Source organism: Aquila chrysaetos, chromosome 13 (genome assembly GCF_900496995.4).
Source record: "Aquila chrysaetos chrysaetos chromosome 13, bAquChr1.4, whole genome shotgun sequence".
NCBI classification, from domain to species: domain Eukaryota; kingdom Metazoa; phylum Chordata; class Aves; order Accipitriformes; family Accipitridae; genus Aquila; species Aquila chrysaetos.
In genome coordinates, this window is record NC_044016.1 from 10,860,861 (window position 1) to 10,875,509 (window position 14,649).

General features: G+C 41.4%; 2 protein-coding genes across 5 annotated transcripts in view; one reads left to right on the top strand and one right to left on the bottom strand.

Annotated features, from left to right (window-relative positions):
- Positions 1 to 7,260, top strand: part of PTPN14 (protein tyrosine phosphatase non-receptor type 14) — a 124,115-nt gene extending 116,855 nt beyond the window's left edge. For both annotated transcript variants that reach the window (XM_030034928.2, XM_030034929.2), the window contains exon 19: positions 291 to 7,260. In XM_030034928.2, the coding sequence (XP_029890788.1) occupies positions 291 to 419 (129 nt within the window). In that variant the 3' untranslated portion in view covers positions 420 to 7,260. The remainder of the gene's footprint in view (positions 1 to 290) is intronic.
- A 1,251-nt stretch (positions 7,261 to 8,511) lies between these two features.
- The window catches only part of SMYD2 (SET and MYND domain containing 2), a 30,595-nt gene continuing 24,457 nt past the window's right edge, over positions 8,512 to 14,649 (bottom strand). For all 3 annotated transcript variants that reach the window (XM_030034930.2, XM_030034932.1, XM_030034931.1), the window contains 4 exons: positions 13,557 to 13,677; positions 12,559 to 12,733; positions 11,024 to 11,132; positions 8,512 to 8,941 (listed from right to left, as the gene is read on the bottom strand). In XM_030034930.2, the coding sequence (XP_029890790.1) occupies positions 8,861 to 8,941; positions 11,024 to 11,132; positions 12,559 to 12,733; positions 13,557 to 13,677 (486 nt within the window). In that variant the 3' untranslated portion in view covers positions 8,512 to 8,860. The remainder of the gene's footprint in view (positions 8,942 to 11,023; positions 11,133 to 12,558; positions 12,734 to 13,556; positions 13,678 to 14,649) is intronic.

Sequence of the window (14,649 nt, forward strand, 5' to 3'; positions counted from 1 at the left end):
AACTGAAAGACAAGTTTCGGTCATCTGCCCATTTACATCCATCCAGAAATTCCTGTAAGCTTTAGTGGGGAAAGCATTGGATGCACAGTAACCTGTATATACTACTGTAGTACTCCTTGAAATGAAAGTGGGTGGAGAAAAAATTGTTGTGTTTCACTACAGTTGGTTATAATTCATTACATTATATAACTACAATAGTTCCCTGTGTCAGATAACTGATATTTGAGACAATGATTGTTCAATTTAATGAACCTACATCCTTATGCTTTTTTTTTTCCTTTACTTTACAGAAAGTGGATGTTCCTGTGATGCTGAGACACCTGCGGGAGCAGAGAATGTTCATGATCCAGACCATAGCCCAGTACAAGTTTGTCTACCAAGTGCTCATCCAGTTCCTGCAAAACTCCAGACTTATTTAACCTTTTCAAACATCCCAGACTCAGCTTTGTGGATCTGGCCGAACCTTACAGATGAACAAGGGGAACTGCCTTGACAACACTGTGTGCATATATTGCACTTTTTACAGTTGTCTTGAAAGTAAGGAATGATTGTTCTTTACTAGAGTTTCCCATGGATTATTTTATACAAGATATAATTTATTTTTTCTTGGAATAACTTGTGAATTACTTTAATAACTTGTAAAACTTATAGTGACCTTCAAATTGAACCACATTTGACATGACTGGTCTGCATTGTAACGTGTCCATAAGGAAAGCAATCCTTTGTAAAGGTAGTTTACTGGCTTTTATTTTGCTACACAGCTTCTGAAGTTGGCAGTGGGCTTTTTCTCACATAAGAACATTTTGGACCCAGACATGTGGTTTCCATGGTAAAAACAAGACCTGCTAGATGTCAGCTACAGCTCTGTACGAGCAGGAGCTGAGGGAACACAGTCCTGGAGCAGGGAGACCTGAGCCTCTGCACCTGCAGCAGGGCACGTTACAGAGGGCTCAAACACAGGACGTTGTGAGGGCGGAGAGTTTTGGGTGCTAAACGGTTCAAATTCCACAAGAATTACAGCTTTAGATTAGTCCTTGAAAAAGGCAATATTGGATCTTTTAAATGAGGCCTTTGCTACTGTCTGCCATCCTTGAAGGGATTCATAAGAGTTGAAGGAGCGCAGGGTGAAGTGCAGTGACCCAGAGCAGGCCGAAGTCAGTGAATGGGTCTTTCCGGTAACTGGGGTGGGTTGAACAGCAGAGGAATTTCAACTAAATGCAGCTGAAAAAAACTTAAATCAAGCACCTTCTCATGGATTACACTGAAAGTTTTATTGCCTTGAGGCTCACCTCCTGTAGAAAAGGAATCTCATTTAAGTTAGGCATCTCCGGTTGCCTTAGTTTCACATGTGAACTATTGTCTTCAGCACCGTAATCATTTTATTTCTACTCCTTTGAACTTTGTCAGAATGATCAATATGGTCTTTCCTCCATTTCTGAGATCTTCAAATAGTGGCCCTTGAGAGCTGTAGCTCAGAGTCTGCCTTGATTCTTCCCCCATCACTGTCTTATGGTTTACGAACATATGGAGCAGTCTTCCTTTTGGTATCGGCAAACCTTACTTTGTTAGGGTGTTTTTTGTATTAAATTGCACAGATCATCCCTCTTCTCTGTCTGGTCACTTCTGATTTTGCCTCCTATTTATTATTACTATTTTATCCTGGTAGTGTTCGGGGATTCCAGTTAGGATCGGGAGGATGTTGTATAAATACATAAAGGAGAAATAGTCCTTGCTTGAAGTTTACAATCAAAACAGAAAAGGGAAACAAACCTCCTCCACTGCATAACTAGGGAATTAGGGCACAGATTCTTAGCTGGCTCACCCTAGGCCAGCAATGAAATCTATGACAGAGCTAAGAAAAAAATCCACATGTCCTCTAAGTATCTCAGCAGTTAGACCTGTCCTCCTCTCTCTTCCTCATCCTCTGTCCCTCAGCATTGGCTAGCTGTTTTGCACAACTTTGTGCATATCCCGTTCTCCAAACTGTTTATTTCACTGGAGTGAATCGCATTATGAATTACCTTACTGTGCACACACTGCAGCATTTACTTAGTTATTTAGAAGTGATAGTAACTGCTCTTTTAAAAAAATTAAAAAAAAAAAAAAAAAGCTTTAGCAAGTTGTGGTGTGACTCCTGCACTGTTATTTCTGGTGTAAGAGATGGAAAGTTCCTGCACTGAGGTTGCTCCCGTCCTCACGCTGACTCCTCTTTCCTGTTTCTGCACACTGCCACCCTCCTGCGGGCAGTCCCACGCTGCTTCCACTCGGCAGTCCTGTCGGATCGCTAGAGAATGGATCAGGCTGGAGAGGAGCCTTGGAGGTCTCTGGTCCCAGCCCTGCTCACTCCACGGTCACATCCAGTTTCAGAAATCTCCAAGGGTGGAGATTTCGCAGCCTCTTGGGGCACGTGATGCAACACAGTTACTCTGTCGTGGTGAAATTATCTTTCTTGGTATCCCTTTCCCAGATAAATTTAATCTTTTAGTCCCACCATTCCTTTTCCGTTGCATCTCCACTTCCGAACCCCTGGTCAGTGTACAAAGGCCGAAGCCTACAAGCACTCTCAACTTCTGCATTAAAGGGACCTACACACCTACCTTTCCCTAAAATCAGTGGGAGCTTAAGCTAAGGCTCTGTACTGGAATGTTTCTTAAATGTATTTAAAACTGCGCTGTGTTGCTTTGGTAATTAGCAATACAGGCCTAACAAGGCGACGAGGATTCTGGTGGAGACTTCTAGCTACCAATAAATGGTGAGTTATTTAGCTGTGATATCTTGACTATGTTCCTTTTAGGGATCAGTTGAGTTTTCAGTCAACTTCAGCTTTCCTCTAATTTCTTCTGCCAATGCCAACATATCTCTTGTTAAATTAGCAGCAACCATTTAAAGTCTTTTCAGCAGCATCTGCATGATAATTGCACAGAGATGCTTTATATCTGGGAAACAAGCCAAGGAATAAACCTTGAAGCAAATTGTATTAAATTAGTTATCTTGTTATAACTTTTTGAATAATTTCCTAATGATGAATTAAGTTTGAACTCAGAGCTGTCAAGTCCCATTGCTCCACTTGGATGTGAGAAGTAGAAGCTCAGGAGGGAAAAGAATCTCTTCCTATGTCTTATTATTCAGCTTTTCTTGGCCGAAATGTATACTTCTGTTTCTACAGTGAGCACAGGAAAGTTATTGCATAAGAGGACATAAAGAGCTGTGTTTGGAAGGAAGAGAATTAAGCAAATGTTCTTTATGCAACGATGCATCATAGGTGTCTTAGAAAAATATTAATTACAAAATGGCACCAAAAATCCTTTCCAAATTAAGTCAGTGCCTATTAATGAGCCAAATAAGTGGCCATGTAGTAAACAGGCATTTCCAATTAACTCCTAATGTGGCTGGTACGGTAGGTAGAGGCCAATGTGACTCACTTTTTCCCCTTTCATTGTCAAAGAATGGTAATTTTAAACTTTTTCCTTTCATCTGACTTCAATGTATTTTTTCCTGCTAGATTTTATCTTGACTAGATCTGCTAATATCATAAGTGAAGTGGGCTGGTGCATGTCTTCAGAGGTTCCTTTCCACCCCAGCTTGCAACCAAACCTCAGCATGCCGATGTTTTATGATTGAAATGTGATACAGTTTCGTAGGGGAAAAACTGAACCTTCTGACTTGGAACCTGTTGTAGTTTTATCAGACCAAAATTGCTTGGGCAGTATTTCCTAACCTTTAGGGAGTGACAGGAAAATGCATTTTGCATCCAATTTTATTAGTCATAGCAGAAACGAACGCATGAGACTTAAAGCAACAGTACTGTTTAGTTTCTGTCCCGCAGACTTTACAGCAGAGTCCATAAGTAGAAAAGGAGAACAGTTTGGAGTTGCTGTATGTTGTGTTGCATGGGGTTTTTTTAACATCAAAGCATGACAGTGGGTAAGTTCTACGAGACAAGTTTCATCCTTTTGGAGTGAAGTCTGGATGGAAAATCTCACAAAGATGCATCAACGGTCAATGAATGGAGCTGCACCTTAAAAAGTTTGACACAAGCAGTCTTCTGCCAAGGCGCCCGCGTTGCAGTCTGGCACATTTAGCCTATGCTCCCTGACTCTTTCAAAGACAGAGCTTGGAGTGGATGAGTAAGCCTGACTTGGGAATCCATTGTGTAGGTTTTCCTTTTTGTGCACTCTTCATCTGTATTCAACGCCTTTTTTTTTTTTTTTTTTTTTTCCCTTTAAACTCTTACCTCAATGATAGTATTGAGGTTGCTGGCATCAAATTTTTGATTAAAGTTACGGTCTGAGCATTTCATGCCTAACATTGTCCAATCAGGGATGGGAGAGATGACAGCTGAGTTCTGACACTGTTCAGTGCTGTGGGCATCCTTTTCTGTCTTCCACGGGCTGCACTTGGAAGATGGTGGACATCAGCTGCTCAGGTCCTACTTGTTTCAGCTCTTCCACAGGCCTGCTTTGGCACCTCTTGTCTCTGATTACCTGAGGAAAGATGAAGCTTGTTCCCACAAACTTTCTCCTGTATAGGTATATAGGGACCCTAAAGCTCAGCCTTACTGGAAATACCTTTTCCCTAACTAGTTTCAGCTGGCAGGAGACACATCTGTGGGAGCTTATTCAACCTACTGCTAATGCAGTCCTTTATAAAAAGTATATTGAAGGACATTTCTGTTCCAGTTATTTAAATCAGTTGCCTCAGCTACAAATATTATTAAATATTTACATGATTTCAAGAGCTTTTTTTTTAAAAATACTTTCTTTTAAACAGGCAGAAATGCAAGTGGCAAAACATAGGTTGGAAAAGAATCAGTAAGTCTCAGTGCTTCAATAGAGATGGTCATTTTAAGCAAATACTTTATTTTTTGATCCAATACCTGCTGTGTCTGTGTAGCCCACAAGCAACTCTAAAATAGATGCTGATGAGCAATCTCATACTTGGCTATAGCACACAGACCTATGGGGAAAATTCAGCAGCTACTGACTGTGCTGCATTCTCAACAGCTGACTTCCCACCGGTCTCCTGGGAGGAGATGACAACTGAATTAGCTGTTGTCAGTCTCGCTAACAGTTTGTCAGCTGTGTGCTCAGAAAGTGGAAGCATCGGTATGGCTGATACCTCCTCCTGTAGCAGCTCTCGTGCATCACTGACAGAGGTCAGAGTTAAATTTTGTTGCTTGTCTTTGTGGAAAAGAATGCTTTACAGCCAGAGAGCTAGGGTGGCACCCACTGCATGAACTAAAGGATGCATCATATTGAGGGAGCAAATACCAGAACTAACCTTGAAAGGGAAGCACTGCATGAAAACATCATTTGGCCACCTCTCTACAAAAATGGATATAAATCTGCTGATGTATAGTCCAAGTCACATGGAGTTGGGAGATGGGTTTTAATGCCAACAAGAGAAAGGCTGCAAGTCCAAAATCCCAAAGGCAATTTTCTCCAGCTTGTTCTTAGCCTTCTAGAGAGGTTTTCTTGTAGAATCTGGTGCTATGGGAACTACAGATGCCATCTGAGTCTTCACAGAGGAGGATGACGTTATACATGCAGCTGCACGCAGCCTTGGCATGTAGGGGCTGTGATGTGAGGCAGGGAGCAGCTGGCTGCTTGGGTTGTTGGACAAACAACAGAAGATGGGGGTCTTAAGCATAGATAAACTATTGTTAGATTGCGAAACAAAACCTTTAGTGCACAGGTCAAAAATAGCGGTGTTCATATAAATATTTAAAGTAAATAAATTTTGTGAGTGTTTTTAGAGTATCTTAGACTACACTTCTGTTGGTTCCTCTCAGCCATTTTTTGGTTGGTGTTTCTTTGAAGTTTTGTTGCCTGTGCTTTATGTGCACCCTCACCGAGAGCTTCCCACACACTACAACAGCAGGACTTTGCCTTTGGAGGGTGAACTGGAAGTCAGCGGTAAAATAGCAGCTTTCACTGAAGAATCCCGGTGCTATTTAACAGCAAGGGAAAGACTAATACTTCAGCTGATCCCCGAAATGAATATAGTGCTTAATATGTTTACTCTTCTAAATCACTCAGTGTTTTGGACACGCAGCTCCAGATATTGCAGGGGCAGTGTTTCCCTGATGAGGCAGGCAGGAGCAGAAGAGGAAGACTTCCCACAAATTAGTTCCATGGCAGGTTGGAGGTCACACCCTGTCTTGGACAGGGGCTGGTAGTTGACACTCAAGGAAGAAGTATGAATGCATCTAGAAGAGGGTGCTCAGCCCCTCTAGCGCACCTGGCACCCAGTCCTTTAGAGCCTTCCTGAGGCAAAAGTTCTATCCTGCTCACTGTGCTTAATAACTACTGATGGATCCATCTTCCATGAATCGCATTATCTTTTCTTTAGAACCCATTTATTCCTCTGGCCTTTGCAATGTCCAGTGTTGCTGAGTTCCACAACTTAATTATACATTACATCTATAAGAACTTCCTTTTTGTGTATGTTAAATAAAAGTATTTTCTTGCTGCTAGTTGGTCTTTAAAAGAAAACAATTCTTCAGTGCCAGAAACACTGTTAATAAGATGTTTATCCTGTTGAGATTGCTCCATATGGAAAATATGTTTTTCTCATTAGTAAAGTACCTTTCTTTGGCTATTTTACAAAGGAAAAAAGTTTACACATGCAGATGACTGTAATATTCCCATATATAATTGTGTGGGACAGGTGTTAAATGAAATAACATGTTTAAGTAAGTTTTATGTCACTGGATTTTACTGTCCTGTTTTACTTCAGTATTTTGATGCTTCCTGTTTTATTTGCTCTGTAATTCTGTACATGACAGTTTAGCACAGAACAGTGATCTGAATCTCACAACCTCATTGTATGTACACATTTTGTAGAGAAATGAGACATCAGTTATATGCCCTTCCCGCCCCTCACTCCCTCCTGTTAGGGCTGAATGGCAGAACTATTCTATGCTATTGAAAGCCTTTAAAAAAAAATCTATGCATGCTATTTTATATTCTAATGTATTATTCATATCAGTACATAAGCTTATGCTTGTCAGTTTTATCTTGTGTATAGAACTGATTACTTTTGACAGTATTTTTGCACTGTTTCTTTTCTTTCTCTTTATAAAAAGTTCTATTCAGCATTAATTGACAGCAATAATTTTTTACCCCTTTCACTGCCTTTGTGTAAATAGTTTCTTATATGCTTTTGCAAATATGAGAATGTCTTCAGTCACTAAGGTTTTTTGGTAAGGCTGTCCTTCATATTCGCACTATACAATAAACCATTTTTTTTCAAGGAAAACTATGCTTGTGTTCTTTCCTGTACCAACTTAAGGTTTTTGTATTTGCACCTACTGCGCTTGTTTTAGTTTCCCATGTTAAACTGATAGGCACAGCCAGAGCCACAGTGAGCTTTGAGGAACCTTCTGTAAACAGTTATCCAAGTTTCACAGGGGCAAGGCTCCTACTGGTGCTCATGCTAGGCTAATCTGATTTTTAGTGCTGAAGTATAGTCTGGGCTCTGGACATACTTTCTGAAATAAAGGTGCTATGTCCCTGGCCAAGGGTTTGGTTTACTTTACTTGACAAGCTAAAGTTAGGATAAAAATAGTCAGCTGGTGCCCTCTTCCTAGGCTTGGGCTTTCTGGAATCATAAGGTCTGGTGCAGTTTTATGTACTCCAGCAACAACTGCTGGCTAGAGAGCAATGAAAGCTTTCAGCAAAATGAGCTGACAAACCCTTGTTCTCTAGCAGTTTTCAGAGCAGTGCTTACAAGAAAGAAAATATGATGAAGTTCTTAATGGTGATGTGTTCTCTCTCTCATCATACTTTATAAGCTGTGAAACCAGTAAGGCACGGTCATGCAGTTTTACTGTGCAATATATTTCAACTTTGGTGCTGGAAGCGCACAGCCACGCTCTCCCTCCTTTTCCTTCCCCATCCTTCAAGTAACCTCCTACCATTGATCTAAATGGAGGAAAAAAACCCTCCAAGAAAGCTAAAAGTCCTTGATTTTTTTCTCAGAAAATGTTCTTGTTCCTCTATTAAAAGTAATTGCTAACATATTAATAGAATAGTTTTAATCCACTAGAGGCAACGGTATGGCTATAAGGAAGTATGAGCTCCCCTCTGCAATAAATTCCCCTTAACTTGTAAAAGGGATTAAAAAGCCAGAAGTTGTACTGTTCATGTCTTGTGCAAGCCTTCAAGCTCTGAGGTAGGTGGCAGTGTTCTCTGTACAAGACATGCTGAGGTCTAGGTCCCTTACCATCATGAGTCCCCACCTGCCAGGAGCAGTGATGGGCCAGCAGGTTAACTGGCTGAGGGACCTGTGCTGGCTTTCCTGCACAATCCACAAAATTCATCACCCCTATTTCCCCTTTCTCTCAGCTAACCACTGCAAGCAAAAATGATTTGTGAAAAGAGGAATTGGATATTAAATCACAACAAAAAAGTACATCTTTTGCTAATTAATTTGTCAGATTAAATGAAACAACTTAGGCAAAAGTAGATGTCACAGAACTATTGCATCCATGTAAGTGTACAAGCGGAATCAAGAGGGGGTCAAGACCACTTTATTTACTTTACACAAATACACAGGAAAATCCATAAAGAAAAAAATGATGATTTTTGCACATGAGCTGTCAAAAGCCATAACCTTTAAGAAACTACTGATGCTTCCTTAAAAAAAAAAAAAAAAAAAAAAAAAAAGAGAGAGAGAGAAAAAAGGCAAGTGTAGATGTGTGGAAGCTAGGAACACTTTGCAAGGCCTAAGTGTGTTTGTCATTCCAATTATAGGACAGAACTGTGTTCGTACTCTACCACTTTTCAAAGCACTCCTGAAGGTTTCCATAGCAAGGCTTTTTAAATAAAGGTTTGAAGGATTGCATAGATTCAAAGGCTCAGTGGTCCTCTAATTCCTTTTTGATCTCTGAAATGTATGGATGATCCTTCCCGTGTGCTACTTCCATGATAGCAATTGCCTATGAAAAGAAAAAAATATTCACACAATTGATTCATATGTAACACCAGGCTATAAATACTCTCTTTAGAGGTTTGAAACAGTCTGACATCTCTAGCTACTTTTTGTCCCCTTGTAGTCATAAACCCAGTAGGAAATAAAATGAAATTCAAAACTAAGTAATAAAGGTTTTACATTCAGAGAATACATCTTTCATCTTAAAGGATCCCAAAGCACCTTTCAAAATGATATTCCTGACAAAACTACTTTGAATGCAACCAGCTCCAGGACAGAAAACTGCAAGTGGGGTGGGTAATATTCTGGCAGAGGACTTCTTAACCAGTATCAGGCAGAGCTCTGTTCTTACCAATTTATCCTTCAGCTGTCAGACTGATGAGCAGGCCTATTGCAGAAGTTACATTAAGGCATTTCAGGCTTGATTCTGTAAACCCTCCACCAGTTCCAGGGGCTAACAATGCTTTACAAAGGAAGCAATTGCTTAGGCAACCACTGAAGCAAAAGCGAGATCTTGTCAGATTCAGACAGACACTGCTGTGCCTGACTCCCTGCCGTTTCACCTGCAGCCTGCTCTGGTCCCAAGAGTGAACATTTGAGGCAGCCAAACCCACCGACTTGCACTTTCCTGCCCCTATCCCCACTGCATTGCAAAGTGGGGGTAGAGGCAAGATTTCCATTTGAGAAAAGGACAGCAATGGCCCCAAACAGATGTAATAAAAGGCAGCAGTAGACAGGACCGAAAGAAGCAAGTTTGGAATAAGTCCAAGAATACTTAAAGACCACAGTGCTAAGATACAGCAAGGAATTGCAGCATCCTAGCCATCAGAGCACTTAGCCATTTTCTCCTTAGGAAACTTTTATGGAATTATGCTCTTACATTTGTTAAGTTAGTACAACAAGAGCCTCTGGTTCCACCTCAGCAGCAGTGAGAAATGACTCTGTTCCCCCTTCTGCCCAAAAGAAGAAAGGAGGGCCTTCTGGACAACCTGCTTGCAAACTGACAGAGAACAATGGTTTTGTTTTTCCACTAAATCCTAAACATCAGGGGCTGGGATAACTTTGGGCAGTTCCTGTAGGCAGCTTTTGGAAGTGAGTCATTAGAAAATGTTTGTGTTAGGAAGCTAACTATGCCAACAAATCTACCTACAGTTTCCAACCCCCCATCCCATGTTCCTACTGGCACAGATCCCAGTTTTAGTCAAAGCTCTAACATGACAGCGAAGGAAAACCTATGCTAATTTTAAACCAGGTAACAGTTAAATTTTAAAGCATATATTCTTGCAGTATCTTTCACCATGGCTAGATGGCTCTTTTATTATTGCTGGCTAAAAACGTGCCAGCATCTAAAAAGGAAGACCAAAAAAAAAAAAAAAAAAAAAAAAACAACACATTCCACACCAAGTCATTATATGCTACAGTAGTCACCGATGCTTAAGAAACTAAAATAAACTTTTGTCCAACAACAATAGGGGAAGAAAGTCAAGAAACATGGTACAGACTAATAAAAAAAATAGAAGAATAAAAAAGCTAAAGGAACAGACTAATAAAAAGGGGTGAAGAAAAATGTAAAACCAAATGCTGTATTTGCCAATTTCAGCATTACCAGATGCATTGAATTCCCTTCAGCTATTTAAAAATCAACTGGCTCCAGAACAAATAACCACCAAAAGCATGCCTAGTTTAACTTGGATATAGAAATCACAGACTTCAATGAAACACTATGTGCCGTTTATAAGAGCCAAGCGTTTTTTCTGTCCTTACCTAGCAAGTGAGGAGAAGCTAGAGTTCTGCTTCATTTAGGCTAGTACAGCTCTAGCTCAGTGAAGAATGTACAGCAAATGTTTAAGCATAATGCTCATTCCAGCTGCTGCAGAAGTCCACCGTGAAAAGGTAAGACCTTTTGTATGTGACAACAGACCTATACTGCGTCTTTGGAAAAATCCTGAGCCAAAAATCCAGTAACAAAATATATTAACACATGGTGCATTTCCTACCAAGCCAGGCTTACTGACAGAGAAGCACATAGTGTTTCAATGATCCCATGTCTGAACTGGTATTATTAATGAAGAAACCAGGAAATAAATACCCTCTTCAGGGCTTTAACTCCAGCCGTTCTGTTCTCCAGCGCCATATACAGTCTCCCTAATTTCAGCCACATGGAGGCAACATTCAGCGAGTAGGAGGGATAATGTTTACTGCAAGAGAGAAATTCAGCTTTATCACACCTGGCAGTTTCATAGCATTTTCCCAGCCCCTATCCCCCTCTCAGGGGGCAAGAAGCTGCCTCTCATTGCCCCTGCCCATTCACCGCTCATCCCCTCTGCCATGACTGCCAAGAGTCAGTGCCAATTGTGTCTGGGATGGGGACGCCTGTCAATTGGGAATTGAACTGAAACTACCATATGCCTCTGAACAGCTGTCAGATGGCAATGACTTTCTGCCACTAGTTTTAATCTAGCCAGCTACAGAAAGAGACTGCATTGTTATGAGTTTTTGGAGCCACCCTACACCCGCAGAAGTAACTCTGCCTATTCCACAACAGTTGGTCTTTAATGGAAAGCGAGGGGCCCTCAGCAGCACGTACAGCACACATGCCATTCTGTACTTGCTCACACTGAGCTAGCAGAGTCTGGTTCAGCAGAGCTGACCTGGAATGCCAGGCTCGGAGCCAGAGGAGCTGGGCAAGTCCCAGGGAAGATAAATAGTACTGAGCCTCCAGGGGGGGAATGTTGGCTCCTTCTTTGTATCGCTGCTCTCTGCCAAGTGATCTGTGACTTTACGTTGGCATCTGCTCCAAAGGGAGAGCTTTACTTGCGCTCCCCCCAGCTGGCAAGAAAGTCATGTCTCAAGATGAGAATCTGCTTGGGATCATGGCAGGATCAGATACAGCACGTAACTGGCTGGCTCTAACAAACAAGATCACTACTGTAAAAACACAGAAAAATTTATCGGGGAGAGTATTGATCTCTTCCTGCAGAGGCTGCGTGCCGCCTTGCCCCACACGGGGTTTCAGCCTGCCCATTCTCCCACGCCTCCAGCTCTAGGGCAGTGGAGATCAGGGACATCAGGGCACCCACAGGCTCCAAGCGCAGGAGCTGAGCTCGGCTCCAGCTCCCTCTGCTGCTCAGCCCCAACCCTGGGACAAGGCCCTGCTCTCCTGCACCCGTGACCACTGTGCTACTGCAGAGAGAAAGGACTGGGAGAGGGCAGGAGGTTGACAGCAACAGCAGGCTTTGCCTCCATTACCTTATACAAAATATTGACTGCAGATGCAATTTGAAGCTCTGCTTTAGTAAAGTATTAGGCTATTAAAAAGACCAGTATTTATCTAGCTAAGCAGAACTAGCACAGTACCCAAGATGGTACAAACTTATTTTGAGAAGTCAAAGCAAGGATTTCAGAGTCACCTTCTGTTATATATTGCAAACCACATTTTGACAGTAACAAAATCTGTCCCAGCCTTTAAACATTCCTTTTTGAGTAATGATGTCATGGGTAGTGTGTTTATACAATATGTACTGAGAGAAGTGATCTCTGCCCAAACTTGTTGTAATTATTCCAATTACTGAATTAGAGCACTTAAAAAAAAAAAAGAAAGAAAAAAGAGTGTGTCATATTTACCTGTATGGTCTGATAATTTTTTGCCCATAACGTAGCGCACCTTCCCAGTCCTGCACATAAAGACAGACACCCATGGCCTGGTACATCATATGTAACATATAAACATTACTGTCTTCAAACACTGCACCCATCTTGTCCAGGCTGAGTTCACAGATCTCCAGTAATTCACTAGGAGGTATGAAGAAGTCAAGGAACCGAATAAATAGATGGCCCCTCATTAGACAACTACCTGGTAATGCTAAAGAAGAATTGACTTTAGCTTGTTCAGAATGGTTCTCAGAAGTCCTCCTTTCTCTCAAATGGCATCAAAGCATCTATGCTACCACCCCACAGCTACTCTGATAGGTATTCTATACTCAGAGGTATTCTGCTTATGAGATTATTCCCCCTCCTACTCAGATATCCTACAAAACTAAATCTCTAAATCTTCAGATCTAAAAAACCAACAAAAAAAAAAAGCAGCTTTCCTGAATCACCACCATACCAGCAATGTGTCAGAAGACGGGGGAGTAAAATTCCCCACACAAGGGGTACTGAATCAGGCATGAGATAGCCTGGTCTGCTTCTGGCCCAATGAATCTTGTATTTTTGTCTGCATCGCACTACTGTTACAACAGGTAGGCTTCTGACCATCAGCAATGCCTGCAGCCTCACATGCAGTCTCTCAAAACGGGGCAATATTACAGTACACTAACTCAAGCACACACCTATGCTCACTGTAGTCTCTGGCTTGTGTGGAGACAGCCATATGCTGCACTCTTAGGAACTGAGAACCACACAGGAAGGAACAAACACAGGATCTCACAATCCCACACCACCTGCAATGTTAAACTGCCCCTTGTCTCCAGGGACAACTCTTCAGACAAAAAGAGCACAGAGATAAGTTTAACTTCTAATGGTCATAGTATTTCTCCTGCAGGTACTTCTGAAGCAATCCAGCAGGTAAGATTTTTAGGTCACACACCAAGCCGGTAGAGTCAGGGTGAGACAAAGGATATATTTGTAGTGTTTGGCTCGCCTGAATTCCTCAATCACGTTCCTGGCGTATTTGATCATGTCCCGTACCGTCTCTGCTGATGGAGGATCACTCAGCTTGCGAATTTCCAGTTTCTCTTTATCCTGAAGGAAACACAATGGACATTATAAATGCAGGTTCCAAGGCCTGCAAATAAAGGTGCACCTGCTACACAAAATTACTCTAATAAAAAGACACAGATGGGAACTTAAGCTCTTCAAAGAATGTAAAAACAAAGGTAGAATGTGCACCTGCAATTTTTCTTCAAAGCCTTGGCTGGGAATCCTAGAATCCTCTGCGTCTTCCAGTTCATCTGCCATTCTCTACTTCCATGAAGTCCCTTTCTTTTGAAAGATCCAAAAGCTTTTCAATTTTGTGATGAAAGCAGTTTTACATAGGAAATTTCACTGCTTCCGAGAGATTAGGGATTAAACTATTTAGTTTTAAGGCTAGAAAAGCCCAAATACCTTGGGCCTAACACCAAGTGATAGCTCAGTGGAAAACAAGATGATATTAAATACAGAAAAGGATCCTTCATATCTACAGACAAAACCACATTTCCACATATTTTGTTATTTCTGCTGGACAGCTCCACTTACTCTTATCTTTCTATCTAACTTACTACTTCATGAAGAGTCAGCTGCAATCTGGAGACAATCTTTTGCTGTTTAAGCCTCCCATTGTTGTTAGATTTCTTTTTCCTTTATTATTTCATCTGCCAGCTGAGAGGGCTATATGGGGTCTGAGAGGGCTTCCAGAGCTGAAGGAGGCTGAGTGACAGGTAGCATGTTGTTGGAAATCACACATGAAATCCTGGCTTCGTTAAACTCAGTGGCAAACTTATCAAGGTAACTGTGGGGAAAAACACAACTATGGTATCAACAGAATGGCCTCAATCAAGAATACTGGGTACTATTTGGGAAAAAAAGTTACAAAAGATGACACCATTTAGAGGGAGAAGATGGTTGTCTGGTCAGTTTGGGAAGCAGCTCTTAAAAGGACACCTTTGTAAAAATGGAGGGAAAATGATCTGGAACTTAAGGATCAGATTATGCCAGCCAGACTGATCTTGGCTG